The following is a 23356-nucleotide window of genomic DNA, read 5'->3' on the forward strand; positions in this document are numbered from 1 at the left end:
AACATGGCTACCCCTCTGATATATGGTAAATTAGGAGATTTAGATGTTCTACTTTAAAATTCCCCCTAGTATATGGCAGCAATTCCATACTTTTAATTTGTATCCATATGCATTTCTTTCTCTGAAAGCCATCTCACTTTTAACTCACTATGACTTAATACCAAAATAAACAATATAAACTTAGTTTTTCAATATGCACTAGACTCAGTTTTTGTTACACACATTTGACTGAATTCAGCAGTGCTGTAATGTTATTAACTTCACTCTTCAGGACTGGGATGAGTACACCAGGCACAAGTTTAACTCTGAGAGACCATTTGATGGATTGTGCCCCACACTGTCCACTGTGCTTCTGTGAAATTCTGTGTGGTTTGGCATGGGAAAACCCTGAATAGTGTCATGACTATGTTCAAAATGTGGAAAAAATCCAGGAACAACAGTTTTTCTTGGTATATTTATACTTCTCTACAGAATGTCCGTGTCTTTCGATACTACAAAGAACTAATAGGTTTTAGAGGAGTTGGGGACCCTCATCTTCTGATGAAATTCATTGACCCTAGAGAGGTAAGGGCTATATTTACTGATGTATTTTCATTGCTATATCTGTGTACATGTTACACATGTACTGTACAAAATAGTTCAAGATGTTAATTTTAATTTCATAGCATCATAGAATATCAGGGTTGGAAGGGACCTTAGGAGTTCATCTAGTCCAACCCCCTGCTCAAAGCAGGACCAATCCCCAACTAAATCATCCCAGCCAGAGCTTTGTCAAGCCTGACCTTAAAAACCTCTAAGGAAGGAGATTCCACCACCTCCCTAGGTAACTCATTCCAGTGCTTCACTCCCCTCCTAGTGAATTTTTTTCCTAATATCCATCCTAAACCTCCCTCACTGCAACTTGAGTCCATTACTCCTTGTTCTGTCATCTGGCACCACTGAGAACAGTCTAGATCCATCCTCTTTGGAACCCTCTTTCAGGTAGCTGAAAGCAGCTATCAAATCCCCCCCTCAGTCTTCTCTTCTGCAGACTAAATAATCCCAGTTCCCTCAGCCTCTCCTTATAAGTCATGTGCTCCAGCCACCTAATAATTTTTGTTTCCCTCCGCTGGACTCTTTCCAATTTTTCCACATCCTTCTTGTAGTGTGGGGCCCAAAACCGGACACAGTACTCCAGATGAGGTTTCACCAATGTCAAATAGAGAGGAATGATCACATCCCTCGATCTGCTGGCAATGCCCCTACTTATACAGTCCAAAATGCCATTAGCCTTCTTGGCAACAAAGGCACACTGTTGACTCATATCCAGCTTCTTGTCCCTAGGTTCTTTTCTGCAGAACTGCTGTCTAGCCACTCGGTTCCTAGTCTGTAGCAGTGCATGGGATTCCTTTTGTCCTAAGTGCAGGACTCTGCACTTGTCCTTGTTGAACCTCATCAGATTTCTTTTTGCCCATTCCTCTAATTTGTCTAGGTCCCTCTGTATCCTATCCCTAACCTCCAGCATATCTGCCACTCTTCCCAGTTTAGGGTCATCTGCAAACTTACTGAGAATGTAGTCCACGCCATCTTCCAGATCATTAATGAAGATATTGAACAAAATCGGCCACAGGACTGACCCTTGGGGCACTCTGCTTGATACCAGCTGCCAACTAGACATGGAGCCATTAATCCCTACCCGTTGAGCTCAACCATCTAGCCAGCTTTCTATCCACCTTATAGTCCATTATCCAGCCCATACTTCTTTAAGTTGCTGGCAAGAATACTGTTGGAGACCATATCAAAAGCTTTGCTAAAGTCAAGGAATAACATGTCCACTGCTTTCCCCTCATCCACAGAGCCAGTTATCTCCTTACAGAAGGCAGTTAGGTTAGTCAGGCATGACTTGCCCTTGGTGAATCCATGCTGACTGTTTCTGATCACTTTCCTCTAACTGCTTCAGAACTGATTCCTTGAGAACCTGCCCCATGATTTTTCTAGGGACTGAGATAAGGCTGACTGGCCTGTAGTTCCCTGAATCCTCCTCCTTCCCTTTTTTAAAGATGGACACTACATTTGTCTCACTGTCTTTTATTTGGGGCATAGTACTGGGAGACAAGGATCATTACAGCATTATAAATCAAATACATTTTTTGACTGTTCCATCATTTGAAGTCCAAGATTTACTGATGTAGGATACTTTGTGGATTGCACACAACTGAAATCATATGTCAAAAAAGAAATATATATTAGTTACAAAAGAAAGTATCAGTAAACAACAAAAGTAAAAGCATATCCAAGGTAGAATTAGAGTGAAAAAGGAAAGGAGAAGGCTGCGCCCATAGAAATCAGTTGTTTTCTAGGAATTAAGGACACCACTCATTTCATTTCATTACTGTATCTTTCTGTCTTGATTTGGAAGCATTGTGGATGAATGTCTTTTTCTTCTTGCAGGCAGAGTTACTAGATGCTGCAGCAGGTGTTTATGTCCGATTCAGACTAGGTGGTGTAAGTAGTGTTTTAAAGAATATTGAAATATCGACATTCATTCTATATCTCGGTAATCACAACTTAATGGACTTATATTAATTATATTCTAACAAACTAGCAAGGTTAGTATTTTATAACCAGGGTGCTTACTTGTTCCCATAATACAAGAACTAGGGGCCACCAAATGAAATTAAGGGGCAGCAGGTTTAAAACAAATAAAAGGAAGTTCTTCTTCACACAGCGCACAGTCAACTTGTGGAACTCCTTGCCTGAGGAGGTTGTGAAGGCTAAGACTATAACAGCGTTTAAAAGAGAACTGGATAAATTCATGGAGGTTAAGTCCGTTAATGGATATTAGCCAGGAGGGGTAAGGAAGGGTGTCCCTAACCTCTGTTTGTCAGAGGGTGGAGATGGATGGCAGGAGAGAGATCACTTGATCATTGCCTTTTGAGTTCACTCCCTCTGGGGCACTGTCGGTAGACAGGATACTCATTCTTATGTTCTAAATTAGCTTCCTAAATCCATTCTTAACACCTGACTAAATGGTCTGAATTTTCATTTGCATTTGTGGGTGCTCTCATTGCTCTGGATTTGATAATCAGGGGTGCAGTCCTGGCCTTATTTATGTCAACAGGAATTTTTCCATTGGTTTTAATGGGGCCAGGATTTCACCCCAAGCCTTTATTTAAGTGACTAATATGGATTCAGTTTGAAAATTTTGACCCAAGAATCTGCTTAGATTTTGGCCTTAAGTATTTGCCTATTAGTATTATACAGCTGAACAGTCACTCTGGAATAGCAAAAGCCCTGTATAAGTCTCCTACTTTCAAAATATCTAATACAGGATTGTAAATCTATTGCTACAGCACTTGAAAAAGCTGGAAAGAAGCTGATTTATTGTTAATATTCTTCCCTGCTGCCTGGCTAGCAATTTCTAGTAAATTGTATTTGGCAGACTTCTACCCTGTAATTATTTGGTTTCTGCTTCTGACCTACTCTTCCCTGGCTAATAACAACTTATGAATAATACATCATTAGTAAACCTCACCTTGGTGACATATGATATTAATAAAACATCAGAGGAACAGTTTGCTCTCTGGTGGAAGGCACGGTGTAGAGATCAAGATGCTGAGCTGATTTATTACTTACAAAATTATCCAGTTCAGTGAAAGTAAGCGTGGAGGTGGATGAAGTTTTTAGATTGGAATTACGGAGCCAACACATTCTTTTGTTTATTTACCAAACATTAGCACCATGACAAAATATAAATTTGAAAAATGGTTATTTTAATCAGAACTGTCCTAGCATTTTAAGCTGTCGTATTTGCAGTATATTTACGAGACCGTCCAACAGGACCTTATATTTCTAGGTTTCCATCTCTAGTGTTAGAGAGATGATTATCTTTAATCATAACATTTTCCATTTAAAAAGTAATATTAGCAGAGGGAGGGAACGTATGCTTTAATTACCTATTATTCCTCTTTGAAAGTTCTTTAACTCCCTCACAGGTTGTCAGTTTATACTCCATCACCTCCATGTCAGTCTTCACAATGGGCATTCAGGAAGAAAAATCATGGGTTAGACAGAATTTTTCCCTTTCTCACCTATTTACTACTAAGCAATTTGGACTATGGAAACAGGGCTGCTAATCTATATACTTCAATTGAGAACATACCAGATTGACCAGGACTTGTCAATGAAATTACAGCATCTCTGACTGAGAGAGTGGGTTGCTTGGAACCAAACCAACAAAAAAAAAACAACCCTCTCAGTTCTTTAAAACCTATTTAGCCATCCAAGCAGTTAAATTAGTTTCACTGCAGAAATTATTACAGGTTAGAATCTAATTTATTAATGTATTTTCTCATCTTCAGATCATCAGAAAGGTCCATTAAGTAAAAGTATTAATTTGCATGTACTAGCAGCTTTTATCTGAGGCTATCAAATTGCTTTACAAAGACTAACTAATCCTCAGAATAGACATTTGAGAGACGTAAATTATTATCTCTATTTTACAGACAGGAAAACTGATGAAAAGAAAGATTATATGATTTACTTAAGTCACACAGCGAGTTTGCAGTGTACCTGGAAGTACAACCCACAAATACAGACTCACAGTCCCTGGTCTAGCTACTGTGCACACTTAACTTTTCATTTTTAAATATTTTTCAATTTCATTTCTCTTCCCAATAAACTTCCCCCATTCAGTTCAGAAAAATAAACATTATAAGAGAAACAATAAATACTCATAAATGTTGTGTATGCTTGTGGCAACACACCAAAGACCTTGCAAAGAACTCACTTAGAGTTAATGACAAAACTCCCACTGATTTCACTGAGTTGAGGACTGGATCTTTAATTTCACTCAGAATTGTAATCAGCCAATCAAATCTTCCAATTTCAGCCTATCCTATATGGTATTAAACTACTTTGAAATAGGTAAAGAACAGTTTCATGGCTTCTGTAAACCCATTTATGTCAACAGAGTTAGACAAGGTATTAATCTGACAATTTTTTTTAAAAGTAGGAACATTTATTTATAACAGACACTGTCACTAACTAGATCTCTCACTTTCAAGTGTGATATTTCTTTACAGACTAAATATCCTCCAAGTATATATTACAAAATATTCACTCATAGACCCATTGTGGATATGTGTGCTAACAGCCCTAAAGATTATACAAAGCCAACATACAAACAGCTGCTGCCAAAGGCTATTCATGGAAAGATTTGGAAAGATGACCACAGTGGCTGGTACAAGCGTGTGGAGAATAATGGCTGGAGACTTCTTTCGATCAGAGTAAGCAAAGAATAGCATTTACATTTTTTCTTTAAAACACTAACTTCTTTTTCTTACATAACCTACACATTATGGAGATTTAATTTACTCACTATATGGATCACTTCATAATGTGTGGGATCTTTATTTCCATTTGAAATAATGACCTATGGTAATAGTCACTCCCTATGAGATGTTATAATAATATCATGATCATTTATTTATAACATGTTCCTCATCACCAAGTCACTGAACAATAGAATATGATTAAATTATCGTAAGTACTGTACTAAAAGATCTTGTGCTGAATATGAAAACTGTTTATTAAAGTACAATATAATACTTTAATATTAAAATACAATTTCATCCGTCTCCATATGAAGATATAATTTTGTTTGGATTAAAAATCTGCGAGAGGAGTCAATGTCCTTTTCTCTAATACAATGTATAGCTTAAAATATAAAACATACTGAAATTATGTTATGTTAAAATTAAGCCATTTATGTTTTGTTAAATTCTTTTGGAAATAATTGGTAAAATTTTTAAAGGTGAAAGGTTTGTACAAACATAACACAGGGTAATTACAGAATTTAATTAGTTATTCAGGGAATTATTTGGATCCCAAGAATGACTATGAACAGTATAACTCCATTTCAGGTATCAATCATGAGATGATTTAGGGCTGGATTACTTGGTATCTGAAGGTTTGCGGAGGTAAAGGCAGGTCTAAGCCATCTTTCTGTCTTCTCTGTCCTGAGTCTGAGCTGGCAAGTTAGAGCAACCACAGGGCTGCACTAATGAACAGAATTCTTTTTCAGATATGATACATAGCATTACAACATTTAAATAATTTCTAATACACTGCATAGTGACATGAATCATTTGATGTGACACCATCAGACATCTTTTCTAATCCTATTATTCTAACATACTCCACTTTTCCACTCCTTTAGCTCATCCTTTAGCTGTCCAGCTGCCTCTTCCAAGCAGGCATTTTGATGGAGTTGTTGAAGACAGTATACCAGTCTCTTCATTTCTGTCTGTTCCTTCTTTTTTATTTACCAATCACTTTTCCCACTTCCTAAGTGCCTCAACCCATATAACATTAGACCAGTAGGTCCTAAGCATGGTGGATTGATGGTATGCCACCCAATTTACTTCAACCCTCCACCACATCCCATTCCTCTTCAGGGACCACTCTCTCCAGATTACCCTTCAGTGGGAGGTTCAATCTCTTCTTCAGAGAGGGGCCATAGAGGAAGTACTGTTGTGCCTCAGAGTACAAGGCTTTTATTCCCATTATTTCCTGATCCCCAAGTCAAAGGAGGCCTCAGGCCCATCTTAGATGTAAGAGAGTTGAACAAGTTGCTGAAGAAAATAAAATTCCGCCTGGTTATCCTAGTGACAATTATCCTTTTCCTGGAATAAGGAGACTGGTTTGATGCCCTTGACTTGAGGGATGCTTACTTCCATATCACAATATGTCCCAACCATAGAAAGTTTCTCAGGTTTGTGATGAATAGTTGACACTATCAGTTCTGAGTGTGTCTGTTCTGCCTGGCAGCTGCTCCTCAGGTATTCACAAAGTGCATGACAATGGTAGTAGCTCATATTAAAAAATTAGGTGTCCATGTGTTCTCACACTTGGATGATTGGTTGATCAGAACTCAGTCAGACTCTAAAGTCCTCTTTAGCATATCCACTGTTCTATCCATATTCAGTGCTCTGGAGCTCTTAGGAAGTAGAGAAAAATCAGTACTGAGGCCTGTACAGATAATACAATTTATTGAGCAGTCCTCGACTCCACAAATCAGGTTTGAAACTATTCAGAACCTAGTACTTCAAATGAAAGCTTACCTGCTCCCAACAGCATGCAAGTACCTCATCCTGTTAGGTCACATGGCAGCATAGATCTGTGTAGTACAATACACCAGGCTGCGACTCAGGATACTACATACATAGCTAGCATCAGTATTTGCCCCGAATCATCACCACTTGGACAAGGTGGTTCAAGTGCCAGAGTTAATCCTGTTGTCTCTGGATTGGTGGGCAGGCCCTCTAAAAGTCTGTGTGGGCATTCCCTGCCTTCCAACACTCACTCGAGCCACAGACGCATCATCTCTAGATTTGGGAGTTCATATTGGATCCCTGAAAACTCAAAGACTCTGGTCACCTCCAGACCTAAAGGCTCACATAAATGTCAGGGAGTTACAAGCAAGGTCTAGCCTGCTCAACCTTCCTCCCCTAGATGGGGGGGTTGGGGGGGTGGGAGTCTGTGGAATATGACAGACAACTCAGTGATTATATTTTATATAACCAATCAAGGAGGGGCATAGTCAGTCCAGCTCTGCCAGGAGGCAGTTCACCTCTGGGACTTCTGTATAACCCATTCAATTCACCTCAAAACTGTTTCCCTTCCAGGGGAGCAAAACACACTGGCAGATCAGCTGAGCAGATCCTTCACCAATCAACACGAGTGGAATTGACATGTGTAGTCACTTGAAGAAGAACCAGTTACGTACCTTTATATAACAGTTGTTCTTTGAGATGTGTGACACATGTCTATGCCATGACCCATCCGCATTCCCCTCTATATCAGAGTGCATCCAGTAGGAAGGAACTGAGGGAGGTTGGGAGCAGCTCCGCCCTCTTACATCAGCATGCGGTTGTGCACAGCAACAGGATGGCACTTGAGCCACTCCAATAGGAACTGCTGAGGAGAAAAATCTCCAACATTTGTGCACAAGATGTACACACACCTATAGTAGAAAGGACATATGCAACACATCTTGAAGAACAGTAGTTATGGAAATGTAGGTAACCCTTTCCTTCCATAATAATAAGACTTTGCATATACATAGGGACACCTTTCATCCAAAGATCTCCAAGTACTTTACAAAAGTGGGCAAATGTTACTATCTCTATTTTACAAATGAGGAAACTGAGGGGCAAAGAAGTTAAGTGACTTGCATAGGTCACAGAGAGTCAGTTTCGGAGTAGGGAATAGGAATCAGACTTCCGACTCATGTTCTCTTATTCTAGGCATAAAATCATTCTGCTTACTTCCTCCGTCTTCCCTATTACATCTATCCCTATGCCTTTTCCTTTAAGCCTGTCTAGTGGTAGCCTCTGAATAACAGTTCTGGAGCTTCTCAGAGAAACCTAATCTGTGTTTGGCCATTATTTGTTTTTTATACATTATTATATTACTTCTCAGTATGTTATCCATGAGATTTTTCTCTCCATTACATTAAGCAGAATATCAGCTATTAAAGAATCAGCATTCTTTTTATGCAGAAATTTACCAAGGCAAGGAGCAATTACCATTGAATTAATATTTGCAAGAGAAAATATACTCCTTGCATGTTTAGCCTTGTGTCTTTCAAGCAACTGATAAGATAATGTATCTTATGCTGAACAGATAAGCAAAATAGGCAAGTGGTAAATCTTTAATTATTCTCAATGTAAAGGACCAATCATGGGATTTATAAATGAGAAGACATGCCCAGGGGATAGAGGGGAAGAAAATCAGTCATGGTGTTTTTGTGAAACTAGTCCAAACAATACATCACATTTGCCAGTAGTTTTGGAGGACCATAGATCCTGTAACTGATGAGGACAACACAAAGGAAAAGGAATTCCATTACTCTAAGCTAAAGAGGAAACAAGACATTGACCAGAGAAGAAAAAGGAGAAAAATTGAATGGATGACAAAAATGTGAGTTGATGCAATTTTCAGACTTATGTTTCTGGGCATGATTAGAGTAGTATTCTGGTTATGGGTCTTTTCAGAAATCATTAACTTTCATGGCTAAATTATCTTAAAACGCTGTGTAACTGTGTTATAAGTAATTGAGTTGTATATCACTACCAAGTTCTGCTGAACTTCCAAATGGAGCTAGTTCCATTTGGGGCAGCAGGATATTGCCTCTTCTATATCTGAGAATGGATAGCTCCTACAGGAGTTATTATTTTATTGGTTATATCCCTCTGCAGCTATGCACTGGGGGCTGTGGAGGCAATGCAGAAGGAGGTGATGTGACATTGGGCTGTACTATCTGTCATGTGGATTTCCGCAAAAACATCTGGGAGCATAGAGAAAGACAGCATCAGAGAGGGTGATAGTTCTTCCCAGTTCTATTCAGAAAAGAGGAACTCCACATATAGGCAGCTTCCTCTTCTGCTTGTAGATCATTGCCCCATCATCTCTAGAATATAGCACCCTCTCCTCCCAGGAATTTTCATCTTGTTTCCCAGAGAAGATCACCCATATCTGGAATGGCTGTATAAGCCACCGGGAATAAGCTGAGAACAAGATCAGAAACATAACACCTTCATTCCAAGACACCAACCTATACACGCAAACAGTAGTCACTGAATCACTAAGTGCAAGCAGGGTCACCATCTGTGCCAAGGACAACTGCTGTTACTATATGGTAGATTTTGTTTGGAATACCATGGAGCATTCCTAACTGAGATTGCCAATAGTTCATTTAATAAGAGACATCTACCATGCAGCCTAAGAAGTGCAGTAGTCTAACCAGAACCAAAAAACTCGACATTCAGGATCTTGCAGCTATGGCCAGTGTCTAGCCTCCTTGTTTTAAGCAAACAAATTAAGAAGCTAGCAAAAAACAGTCTCCAGCCTCCAAGAACCTGCAGGGTTGGAAGTTCACACCCTGAAATAACTCAGGTTCTTCCTTTTAGAACAAACCAATAGCTACTTATGGGCAACTGTTTATCCACCTCCAAGGTCCTGACCAGTGGAATCACACAAAATCTTCACCCCTATATTGTATAACATCTACATTAAACCATGTTAAGTAGGTAGGAAGGCAGATCGAGCAATCATCTCTAATGATAGCTTAATGGAAGAAAAGTTGTGGCTCCCAGGACAAACAGTTATATTTTTATAACCACTGCTTGAGTAGGCCAAATGTTATAGTCTGTTTTCTGAAGAGAGAAAAAACAAATGATTCCTTGGCATTAACTGTTGTTTCAGTGGACTCATAGACTCTAGGACTGGAAGGGACCTCGAGAGGTCATCGAGTCCAGTCCCCTGCCCTCATGGCAGGACCAAATACTGTCTAGACCATCCCTAATAGACATTTATCTAACCTACTCTTAAATATCTCCAGAGATGGAGATTCCACAACTTCCCTAGGCAATCTATTCCAGTGTTTAACTACCCTGACAGGAACTTTTTCCTAATGTCCAACCTAAATCTCCCTTGCTGCAGTTTAAGCCCATTGCTTCTTGTTCTATCATTGGAGGCTAAGGTGAACAAGTTTTCTCCCTCCTCCTGATGACACCCTTTTAGATACCTGAAAACTGCTATCATGGCCCCTCTCGGTCTTCTCTTTTCCAAACTAAACAAACCCAATTCCTTCAGCCTTCCTTCATAGGTCATGTTCTCAAGACCTTTAATAATTCTCGTTGCTCTTCTCTGGACCCTCTCCAGTTTCTCCACATCTTTCTTGAAATGCGGTGCCCAGAACTGGACACAATACTCCAGTTGAGGCCTAACCAGCGCAGAGTAAAGCGGAAGAATGACTTCTTGTGTCTTGTTTACAACACACCTGTTAATGCATCCCAGAATCACATTTGCTTTTTTTGCAACAGTATCACACTGTTGACTCATATTAAGCTTGTGGTCCACTATGACCCCTAGATCTCTTTCTGCCATACTCCTTCCTAGACAGTCTCCTCCCATTCTGTATGTGTGAAACTGATTGTTCCTTCCTAACTGGAGCACTTTGCATTTATCTTTATTGAACTTCATCCTGTTTACCTCAGACCATTTCTCCAATTTGTCCAGATCGTTTTGAATTTTGACCCTGTCCTCCAAAGCAGTTGCAATCCCTCCCAGTTTGGTATCGTCCGCAAACTTAATAAGCGTACTTTCTATGCCAACATCTAAATCGTTGATGAAGATATTGAACAGAGCCGGTCCCAAAACAGACCCCTGCGGAACTCCACTTGTTATACCTTTCCAGCAGGATTGGGAGCCATTAATAACTACTCTCTGAGTACGGTTATTCAGCCAGTTATTCACCCACCTTATAGTAGCCCCATTTAAATTGTACTTTCCTAGTTTATCTATAAGAATATCATGCGAGACCATATCAAATGCCTTACTAAAGTCTAGGTATATCACATCCACCGCTTCTCCCTTATCCACAAGGCTCGTTATCCTATCAAAGAATGCTATCAGATTAGTTTGACACGATTTGTTCTTTACAAATCCATGCTGGCTATTCCCTATCACCTTACCACCTTCCAAGTGTTTGAAGATGATTTCATTAATTATCTGCTCCATTATCTTCCCTGGCACAGAAGTTAAACTAACTGGTCTGTAGTTTCCTGGGTTGTTTTTATTTCCCTTTTTATAGATGGGCACTATATTTGCCCCCTTCCAGTCTTCTGGAATCTCCCCCGTCTCCCATGATTTCCCAAAGATAATAGCTAGATGCTCAGATACCTCCTCTATTAACTCCTTGAGTATTCTAGGATGCATTTCATCAGGCCCTGGTGACTTGCAGGCATCTAACTTTTCTATGTGATTTTTTACTTGCTCTTTTTTTATTTTATCTTCTAAACCTACCCTCTTCCCGTAAGCATTCACTATATTAGACATTCCTTCAGACTTCTCAGTGAAAACCAAAACAAAGACGTCATTAAGCATCTCTGCCATTTCCAAGTCTCCCGTTACTGTTTCCCCCTCCTCACTGAGCAGTGGGCCTACCCTGTCCTTGGTCTTCCTCTTGCTTCTAATGTATTGATAAAAAGTCTTCTTGTTTCCCTTTATTCCCATAGCTAGTTTGAGCTCATTTTGTGCCTTTGCCTTTCTAATCTTGCCTCTGCATTCCTGTGTTATTTGCCTATATTCGTCCTTTGTAATCTGACCTAGTTTCCATTTTTTATATGACGCCTTTTTATTTTGTAGGTCACGCAAGATCTCGTGGTTAAGCCAAGGTGGTCTTTTGCCACATTTTCTATCTTTCCTAACCATCGGAATAGCTTGCTTTTGGGCCCTTAATAGCGTCCCTTTGAAAAATTGCCAACTCTCCTCAGTTGTTTTTCCCCTCAGTCTTGATTCCCATGGGACCTTACCTATCAGCTCTCTGAGCTTACCAAAATCCGCCTTCCTGAAATCCATTGTCTCTATTTTGCTGTACTCCCTTCTACTCTTCCTTAGAATTGCAAACTCTATTATTTCATGATCACTTTCACCCAAGTTTCCTTCTACTTTCAAATTCTCAACGAGTTCTTCCCTATTTGTTAAAATCAAGTCTAGAACAGCTTCCCCCCTAGTAGCTTTTTCAACTTTCTGAAATAAAAAGTTGTCTGCAATGCAGTCCAGGAACTTATTGGATAGTCTGTGCCTCGCGGTGTTATTTTCCCAACATATATCTGGATAGTTGAAGTCCCCCATCACCACCAAATCTTGGGCTTCGGATGATTTTGTTAGTTGTTTGAAAAAAGCCTCATCCACCTCTTCCACCTGATTAGGTGGCCTGTAGTAGACTCCCAGCACAACATCACCCGTGTTTTTTACCCCTTTTAGCCTAAAAGGACATGTATAAAAAGTACACAACTGCAATCCCAAGTGCCTCCATCACCATACAGGCATACCACTGGGTGTCATTTAACTGGACATTCATTTTATTTTAAAGATTACTACAAAATTAATTTATTAGAAAAAATATAGCATGCAGAGGTATGAGTTTTAAATGGTAACATATTCAGATTCTAAGGGTCCGAGAAATCTCTATGATCAGTTCCACTAGCCTGACATCCTGCATAGCATAGACTATAGAATTTATATAAGCCTTTATTTGTTTTTTTCAAGAGGGATAACAGTATTGTGCTGCACATCACCAGTTCCAAACACATTGGCTTAACACAGATTCATCAGAATTAAGCCCACATATGTCAATATTGTAATGCAGTACCCAGCTCATCACATCTAATATAATGCTAACCTCACTTTGAGGAGGAGAACACAACTCCACTTTTGCCAGAGTTTCAGCAGCACAACACAACAAGCTGCTGTAATGGGAATGTTAAAATTCCTCTTACCCCAGCCAAAGAAACAAGATAAGAAGTTGATCCCAAATTACAGTCTATGAAGCAGATGATTGTTTCTGGGTGTCACTGGGTCACCATAATAGGCATTTTAAAAATAAATGGACTAAATCTTCCATTCCTTACTCAGGCAAAACTTTCCTTGGAGACAAGATGTGGGAGGTAATATCTTTTATTGGACCAGCTTCTGTTGGTCAGAGACAAGCTTTCGAGCTTACACAGAGCTCTTCTTCAGGTCTATTGAAGTCAATGGGAATTTGCCAGAGAAAGGAATAAGCCTACAGAGATAGAAGAAAGAAATACAGCTCTGTTTTGAAAATTGTTGAAGTTCAGCTTTTGTCCCATTCTGACCTGATATATAATTCAAATGGCATTCTTATATGTAAAAGGCAAAGGGACACACAACTGTCTTTGTAGTATAATTTTTAAAGTTACTTCCATTTATGTAATATCATAACATTACTCACCACAAAGAGCTTGCAAATCATTTAAATGTGTGATGCCCAAAGAATTTCAATAAGCCTAAAATAGTTGGATTGTCTGTGGTGTTTAACAATGTTTTCTTTAACAACAAAAATCAGTTTTTCCTTGTGATTTCTTTCTTCCTACATTACTGGGAGGTGGGGCAGGCATGAAGAATGACGTATTCTTTTGAGAGGAAGAGGCAAGTCGGCCCATATGTGTTCTTGCAAGTATCCTCCTTCCTAAACAAAGGGGAATAATTTCCCAAAGACAAGAACTAAGAATATATAATATAAATGGGACACTCAGGTTTTCATCTACTCATTTATTCTAGCCTAATTTATTCTAGATTATCCTTCTCACAGGCATAGTCCTGACATCATTAACGTACAGGGTCAAGACAAGTGCTTTAAAATGTTAGGGAAATATTTATAAAAGTAGCTTCTTCTAGAAGATAGGTCATTTTTTGACCCTCTCATATACCTGAAATGGTCACCTCTGGGAAGATCTCTGTTTCAGTTGTATATCCAGTGTACAAATGGTTGTGTATGGTGTGGTGTACTGTTTAAAAAACCCAGAAGTTACTCTATATGGTAGTGGAGAAGGTGATGCCTACATAACTGTTATATCATTTTGTAAAATGCTTTGAGGATCATTTGGGATTAAAAAGTCTAATATATTTGATATTAAAATGATAAAAGAAAAAAAAGTAGAATCTATATTTAAATTGTGTACACACATACTTGATTCTCTTCCCCTCCTTGCTATGTCACCATTAAATCAAAGTTAATAACGACTAAGGTACATAATATTTCTATTCACAGACCACCCATGTTATCCTTAGTTGGTTCTGCTAGAATAAGACAATATGTTGGGATATAGTGCCCCTTAGCGTCAGAAAATATAACTGTTTCAAGTAACCTGCAATAATATATTCTTGTTTCACTATTAGGTATTATGCAGGAAGTTTGCGGGTCAAAACAGAGGACCCTACCACGGCAATCTTAGTTCAGAGAAGTGCAGAAGGCATCATCAATGCTGTTGAGAAAGGAGGAACAGACAATGTAATGGAATGGGAAGTGGATGAGCTGTTGGAATGGACAAATGCGCTTAACTTTGAAGAGTAAGTATGTGGGTTTTTTGTTTGTTTTCTTTCCCTTCTGAAGGATTTTATTATCTATAATAGAGCCTTGATCAGCTCCAGCTTCTCCCATTTTAAATCTTCTCCCTCCATTGATCTGTACTGTGGCCTTGATCTTCTTGGAAATGTTTCAGCTTCCAAAAAGTTAACTTCTCAAAAGATTAAACTTGTGTTTAATTTCCAGGATTTTGTTAATTGTACCTTAAACTGAATGTGTGTTTGCTTAATTTGTTTAGATATATTAGTCAGTGGAAAGAAATTGCAACAAGCAACTCATCAGCTAACTACCAGGGTAAGTGGCGCCAATTATAGTTGTGGTAAATGGCTTCAAACACAATTTTGCTCTCAAAAATTACTTTAAAAATTGCAGCTATGTTCCATGTTTATTGTGTAAATTATTTTTTCCATATCCACTATCCTTAGCTTCCAGGCAAAAATATTCTAATTTCCAATCATGCATACTTACCAAGAAATCAGTATATTTATCAGTATCATCAAGATCTGGTGATCTTTGTTATGAATATCAAAAGTGTAAGTTATTTTTAACCTAATATGTGAAAAAGAAAATGGAATGTAGAGTTCCAGAAAATACGAATAGCCTTTTCAAAGTCAAACCCTTTTTATTAAACTCAACTGTAGCCAATTATGATTTACACATTTGCTTCTACAATCTGATTTGTTTACATTTCTCCAAACATCAGCATTGCTCATCTTTGAGAAAACAAACAAGTTCTGGTCTCTCTAGTCTTTTTAAAATTGAATTTCTGTCTCCTCTGTATTAGTAATACCTGCGTCTTTTTACAATCAGGTTTTATATGCAATAATTTAGTTTATTTTTTTACATGTTTTTTCTCTGCTATTAGCAGGCCCGTAAACCTAAAATTAGACCTACCAGATATGTTGGTTCACAGGCATATTATTTATTTGTATTATAGTAGTGCCTGGGATTCCCCAATTGCGGATCAGGACTTTACTGTGCTAGGCACTATACAAACACAGAATAAAAAAGACAGGCCCTGACCCAAAGACCTTACTATCCAAGGAAGGCCTGGTTTTAAGAGCTGTGCTTTCCAAGTGTTCCAGTGTGGAAGATTCTTGTATACTTCATTTATCCATTTGAAAGACTCAAGGAAATACTTCACTATTTTAAACTAAAAATACACAAAACAGAGATCTCTTGGGATGATGTAGTAAGATTTATTTTCATTTATTAATGTGGGTTATTGCTGATATGTGACTCCATCACTAATGCATGTAATACACGTGCTCCCAGTATATTTTAGGACCATATTCTTGACTGTAGTTGTTAGGTGGGAGCTGACAACCAGACAAAGGGGTGTGTGTGTGTGTGTGTGTGTGTGTGTGTGTGTGTGTGTGTTCTGTATAGGCTTAGGTATTATACTGTGTGTGGTACTTGGGCTATATCCATACTTAACACTTCCAGTACTAGGAGGAGCCCTGGGTCAGGTGGAGCCCTGAACTCCACCCCCAACCTGCCACAGCCTGCGCCTCCCCTGCCCAGACCCCAAGCTGCCCTGCAGGAAAATTCAAAAGCTATTCTCTCTTCTGGAAGAATCTGAGCTTTTGATATGTGTCATGCAGGTTCCAGGGCAGCTTGGGAGGTGGTATCTGCTACTCAGCTTCCTGAGTTCATCAGTAATCTCCTTGGAGTCCAGGGAGATTCTAATGTAATTTGATGAACCCAGGAAGCTGAGTAACACATACTGTTTCGTCAGCCACCCTGGAACCTGCATGAGGCATGATAATAAACAAAAATTTCCCTCACCAAACCCGTAACTGGCATCTGGCAGCAGTGACTGTGCCACGGGAGGCCTATTATACCCACCACCCATAGGCAAACACCTTACAGAAGTTTAAATACTACTTCAATATCATTACCGTTATCAACCAAACTTGTAATCTCATCAAAAAAAGATATCAAGTTAGTTGATACCATGTTGATTTGCATTAATTACATTACCCTCCTTTAGCTGATTGTTAATTGAGTCCGGTATCAGGTGCTCTATTATCTTGCCTGGTATTAATGTCAGATTGGCAGGCCTATAATTACTCTTTTTAAAAATTGGCACAACTTTAGCTTTCTTCCAGTCTTCTTGAACTTCCTCAGTGCTCCAAAATTTAGTGAAAATAAGCATTAATGGTGCAGCAAGCACCTCAGCTAACTCCTTTAAAAATCTTTGATGCAAGTTATCTGGACCTGCTGATATAAAAATATCTAACTTCTGTTTAACATTATCCAGTGATACTAGTGGAATGGAAAGAGTTTTATTATTACCAGATGATGAGAGTGCATCATCTGTTTTTTCCCCAGATTACAGAACAGAAATATTTATTGACCACCTCTGCCTTTTCTCAATTATTATTGATGATTCTACCATTTCAGTCTAGTACTGGACCAGTACTATTGTCAATATTATTTTTGTTCCTAATATATTTTTAAAACTCCTTATTGTCCTTAAGTCTGCTGCCAATTGAATTCTCCTTGTGTCCCTTGGCTTCCCTTATCAATTTTCTGCAATTCCTAACTTCTGATTTATATTCATTACTATCAACTTTCCCTTTCTTCCATTTGTTGTATGTTATTTTCTATAGTTGTCTTCACTCCCCCTCTAAACCAGGTTGTTTTTCAACCAGCACAGCCTTATTCCTCAGTTGCAGGATTGTGGCTTTTGGGATCTCTAGTAAGGTGTTCTTAAATAATTCCCAAATATCATTCACATTTTTCTATTTTAATTCTTCCTCTCAGCTGATAGCTCATAATTGCTTTCAGCTTTGTGAAATTGGCCCTATTAAAGCACCAAGTATTCATAGATTCATAGATTCTAGGACTGGAAGGGACCTTGAGAGGTCATCAAGTCCAGTCCCTTGCCCTCATCGCAGGACCAAATACTGTCTAGACCATCCCTGATAGACATTTATCCAACCTACTCTTAAATATCTCCAGAGTTGGAGATTCCACAACCTCCCTAGGCAATTTATTCCAGTGTTTAACCACCCTGACAGTTAGGAACTTTTTCCTCATGTCCAACCTAAACCTCCCCTGCTGCAGTTTAAGCCCATTGCTTCTTATTCTATCCTTAGAGGCTAAGATGAGCAAGTTTTCTCCCTCCTCCTTATGACACCCTTTTAGATACCTGAAAACTGCTATCATGTCCCCTCTCAATCTTCTCTTTTCCAAACTAAACAAACCCAATTCTTTCAGCCTTCCTTCATAGGTCATGTTCTCTAGACCTTTAATCATTCTTGTTGCTCTTCTCTGGACCTTCTCCAATTTCTCCATGTAATTCTTGAAATGCCGTGCCCAGAACTGGACACAATACTCCAGTTGAGGCCTAACCAGCGCGGAGTAGAGCGGAAGAATGACTTCTCATGTCTTGCTCACAACACACGTGTTAATGCATCCCAGAATCATGTTTGCTTTTTTTGCAACAGCATCACACTGTTGACTCATATTTAGCTTGTGGTCCACTATAACCCCTAGATCCCTTTCTGCCGTACTCCTTTCCAGACAGTCTCTTCCCATTCTGTATATATATTAGTGGTCTGGATTTTATTCAGCTTGCACAATATAAATGCGATCAAGTCATAATCACTTGTACCTAAGCTACATTAACATTTAGTTTGGTAATCGGTTCCTCTTTATCTGCTAGGACAAAGTGTAATATAGAATCCTCCAGTGATGGCTGCAACACTTTTTGAGTTAGGAAATTGTCATCTATAATGTTTAGAAATTACAAGGACATTTTAGTACTGGCAGCATTATCTAGCCATTAGTAAAGAGACATTGGATAGTGCAATGGAATGTATACACACATTGATTTTTCCACTGATTCTGGGGCCAGGTCCACACTACAGCGTTAAATCGATTTAAACAGCGTTAAATCGATTTAACGCTGTGACCGTCCACACTACAAGGCACTTAAAATTGATTTTAAGGGGTCTTAAAATCAATTTCTGTACTCCCGCTAAACGAAAGGAGTAACCCTAAAATCGATATTACTAAATCGATTTAGGGTTAGTGTGGACGGAAATCGAAGTTATTGGTCCCATTCTTTTACTGAGCTACCCAGAGTGCACCGCTCCGGAAATCGATGGTACCCTGGGACCATGGATGCACACCACCGAAGTAATGTGCCCTAGTGTGGATGCGTAAAATCGATTTTATAAAACCTGTTTTATAAAATCGATTTTACTAATATCGATTTTAAGCTGTAGTGTGGACGTACCCAGGTAGAGGTCAGGGCTCTGGGGTTTTTAAAAGTAATTTACTAAAATTGATGTCTAATATTAAAATGATTGTACAATGCAAATAAAAAGCCTTGAGTATTTTTAATTAACAGTAATGCTGTCATCAGAGAAAACAATGTAAAAATATTTCAGTTATGCTACCACTGCTCCAGTGACAGACAACACAGTTGCTGAAGCAGCAGGGAATCCAAAGTTAAATTGATATAAACCAGTTATAAGCTGATGTGTGCCCTCACAGGTGTTTCAATTGATTCAACAAAATTGATTTTAAAACAATTTTAGTTAAATCAGTGAAACTGTTGTGTGTAGACAAGCCTTAGTTAAGTCAAACAGAAGAGTGGTTCTTGTCTATGGGCCATCCTGACAAAGCAGCTCTCACAATGACACTCTGTTTAGACATTATGTAGTGGCCTGGGCTGTAGTAATATGCACCATCTCACAGAAGATTAAAGGGTGGTGAGACAAGTCAAAAGAAGGCCAAGATACAAATAAAGGGCCAAATTCTGCTCTCATTTGCACTGTGTAAATCCAGAATAACTCTGTTGAGTTCTGGAGATTTACTAATGAGTTACTCCACTGGGAAAGTAGAATTTGGCCCCTAGTTTATTTTTGTTGGGGAGAAAAAGGGAATATCTTTCATTGTTGGATAATTGGACTGTATTTACATTTGATTTTTTTTTTTTAACAGTGGTACAGGATAAAAGAAAAAATAAAGCACTGCTAGCAAGGCATGTTTCCTAAAGTTGTTTTTGTTCATCCTAATTTCCTCAATCTTGCTAACACAAACAGAACTTTTTAAGCAGGGTTGTTCAAGTGCGCTGAGTTTCTGAGTTTAATCTTTGTTATTTTAAAACAGCATTATATGGTTTAAAAAAAAAAGTTATCATGTATGAATATTATAAAGAGAAAGGAACTATGATAGGTCAAAGTGTGACTGCGGGACAGTTAGTTTAAATAATACCTACATTGCCTCGCACAGATTTTTCTGACATATTTCAATTTTTTTTTTTAGGTTTCCAGTTTATTGTATCAGAACATGATCTATGTGAATTCTCACAGCTATCCCATGGAAACATCCAGGACACACCAACCCCTAATCCATTACCTTTAAATGAAATAGACTTCAAGTCAGGGACATTTATAACACCATTAAACTCACCTTGTAATCTCCCAATGGGTAACAATTCTGAATGATAATTTTGCTCCTATTCTTTAGAATACTATTTTGCTCTACTTCAATTTGATATGAAATGGAGCTATAGTTTCAGCAGTTAGAGCTGACTAAACAAGAAATCTGCATGTAAAACACAAACATGCTGCATGATTCTCTCCTCTATAAAAACAAATTAAAACAGTATCCAAAACTGGTTTGAATCAGTCATAATGTGCTAATAATAACCTCCCCTACTTTTCTCCCTCTTCTAGAACACCTACATTCTATACAATAAAATTATGCCAAATGCTTCAGCAAATATTATAGTGATCTGTTCTTTCTATAGATTTTTTTCCAGCCTCTAATATAAAGTGGATGCTTACAACTGATGCTTATCACTTCCAGGACTTTTAAGCTTCAAAATGTTTTGAAAACAATTACGAGTCCATTAAGCCTCGCAGTACCCCTGTGAGCTAGCTATGGATTACCCCTGATTTTAGCAGTGAAGAGACTGAAGGTTAAGTGACTTGCCCAATGTTATCTTCTTGCTTCTATTTGACACACACTGTTACAGTCAAGAGTTCTAAAACCCAGCAGATCCTACAGAGTATAACAATTGTATCAATGGAATTTGCTGCTTTGAAGGCAGAGCAGCTACTGAATAGTTACATTTCCGAGCAGGGCTGAATGAAAAATGTTAACCTTGGTCTGAACCTACCTGAAAAAGGGGGGTGGGTGGGAGGGGGCTTTTTTTTGTTTTGAACTAGAGTATCATTTCATGTTTCTTAGTAGCAGGTCTACAGTGCAAAAAACCTTCTAAAACAAACTGATGGGAATTGGTCTGAGATGGCAGAACACATAATGGCCATATTGGGTCAGATCAAAGGTCTATCTAGCCCAGTATCCTGCCTTCCAACAGTGGCCAGTGCCAGGTGCCCCAGAGGGAATGAACAGAACAGGTACTCATCAACTGATCCAATTCCCTGCCACTCATTCCCAGCTTCTGGCAAACCATCCCTGCCCATCCTGGCTAATAGCCATTCATGGACCTATCCTCCATGAATTTATCTAGTTCTTTTCTGAACTCTGTTATTGTCTTGGGCTTCACAACATCCTCTGGCAAAGAGTTCCACAGGTTGACAGTGCGTTGTGTGAAGAAATACTTCTTTTTGTTTGTTTTAAACCTGCTGCCTATTAATTTCATTTGGTGACCCCTAGTTCTTGTGTTATGAGGAATAAATAACTTCCTTATTTACTTTCTCCACACCAGTCACGGTTTTCTAGACCTCAATCATATTCCCCCCCCCCCTTAGTCTTCTCTTTTCCAAGGTGAAAAGTCCCAGTCTTATTAATCACTTCTCATACGGAAGCCGTTCCATACCCCTAATCACTTTTGTTGCCATTTTCTGAACCTTTTCCAATTCTAGTATCTCTTTTTTGAGATGAGGCAACCACATCTGCCCGCAGTATTCAACATGTGGGTGTACCATGGATTTATGTAGAGGCAATGTATTTTCTGTCTTATCTATCCCTTTCTTAATGATTCCCAACATTGTTAGTTTTGACTGCTGCTGCACATTGAATGAATGTTTTCAGAGAGCTTTCCACAATTATTCCAAGATCTCTTTCTTGGGTGGTAACAGCTAATTTAGACCCCATCATTTTATAACGATAGTTGGGATTATGCTTTCCAATGTGCATTACTACTTTGCATTTACCAACATTGAATTTCATCTGCCATTTTTTTGCCCAGTCACCCAGTTTTTTGAGATCCTTTTGCAGCTCTTCAGCGTCTGCCTGGGATGTAAGTATCTTGAGTAGTTTTGTATCATCTGCAAATTTTGCCACCTCACTGTTTACCCCTTTTTCCAAATCATTTATGAATATGTTGAATAGGACTGAATAGACCCCCTGGTGGACAGCACTAGCCATTTTGAACACTGACCATTCCTACCCTTTGTTTCCTATCTTTTAACCAGTTGCCAATCCATGAGGACCTTCCCTCTTATCCCGTGATAGCTTACTTTGCTTAAGACCCTTTGGTGAGGGACTTTGTCAAAGGCTTTCTGAAAATCTAAGTGCACTGTATCCACTGGATCTCCCTTGTCCACATGCTTGTTGACCCTTTCAAAGAATTCTAGTAGATTAGTGAGGCATGATTTCACTTTACATAAACCAAGCTGACTCTTCCCCAACAAATTATGTTCATCTTTGTGTCTGACAATTGAGTTTCAACCAGTTTGCTCGGTACTGTGTTAAGCATTGGGTGTAGCTAACCTTTTTAGTGAAGACTGAAGTAAAATAGACAAACACCTCAGCCTTTTTGTGTCATCTATTAACCCTTCTGCCCTGCTAAGTAATGGACCTACATTTGATTTTGTTTTTCTCTTGCTCCTAATTTATTTATAAAATCTCCTCTTATTGACATTTGTGCCCCTTGCTAGGTGTAACTCATTTTGTGCCTTAACCTTTCTGATTTTTTTCCATCCATCCATACTTAACTATTCTTTTGTATTCATCCTGAAAAATCTGTTTCCACTTCCTGTAGAATTCCTTTTTGATTTTCAGACATTAAAGAACTCCAAATACAGCCAATATTGCCTTCTCACCGTTCTTCCTTTCTTTCCTTCTCATTGGGCTAGTTTGCTGTTGTGCCTTTAATATGGTCTCACTGAGATATTGACAGTTCTCCGAAACTCCTTTTTCCCTTAGATTTTCTTCCTGTGGGACCTTACCTACTAGTTTTCTGAGTTTGTTAAAGTCTTAAAGTCCATTGTCCCTATTCTGCTGCTCTCTCACATTCCTTCCTTTCCTTAAAATCAATGAATTTATCATTTCATGATCACTTTCACCTAAGTTGCCTTCCACCTTCTGATTCACAACCAACTCCCCACTGTTATTCAATATCAGGTCTAAAATTGTTGCAGCTCCTCCCCCGGTTACTTCTTCCACCTTCTGAAACATGAAATTGTCCACAGTACATTCCAACAATGTATG

General features: G+C 38.8%; 1 protein-coding gene across 6 annotated transcripts in view; it reads left to right on the forward strand.

Annotated features, from left to right (window-relative positions):
- C1H11orf65 (chromosome 1 C11orf65 homolog) overlaps window positions 1–20756 on the forward strand; it is a 39743-nt gene extending 18987 nt beyond the window's left edge. For 5 of the 6 annotated variants that reach the window (XM_050928416.1, XM_050928425.1, XM_050928388.1 and 2 more), the window contains 7 exons: window positions 472–564; window positions 2431–2484; window positions 5064–5267; window positions 8831–8964; window positions 14749–14919; window positions 15174–15229; window positions 20219–20756. In XM_050928416.1, coding sequence (XP_050784373.1) covers window positions 472–564; window positions 2431–2484; window positions 5064–5267; window positions 8831–8964; window positions 14749–14919; window positions 15174–15229; window positions 20219–20400 — 894 coding nt within the window. In that variant the 3' untranslated portion in view covers window positions 20401–20756. Of the gene's footprint in view, window positions 1–399; window positions 565–2430; window positions 2485–5063; window positions 5268–8830; window positions 8965–14748; window positions 14920–15173; window positions 15230–20218 lie in introns of those variants that run through there. The other variant, XM_050928378.1, reaches the window with a different exon arrangement.
- The last annotated feature ends 2600 nt before the right edge of the window (window positions 20757–23356 follow it).

This window comes from Gopherus flavomarginatus, chromosome 1 (genome assembly GCF_025201925.1).
Source record: "Gopherus flavomarginatus isolate rGopFla2 chromosome 1, rGopFla2.mat.asm, whole genome shotgun sequence".
Taxonomy (NCBI): Eukaryota; Metazoa; Chordata; order Testudines; family Testudinidae; genus Gopherus; species Gopherus flavomarginatus.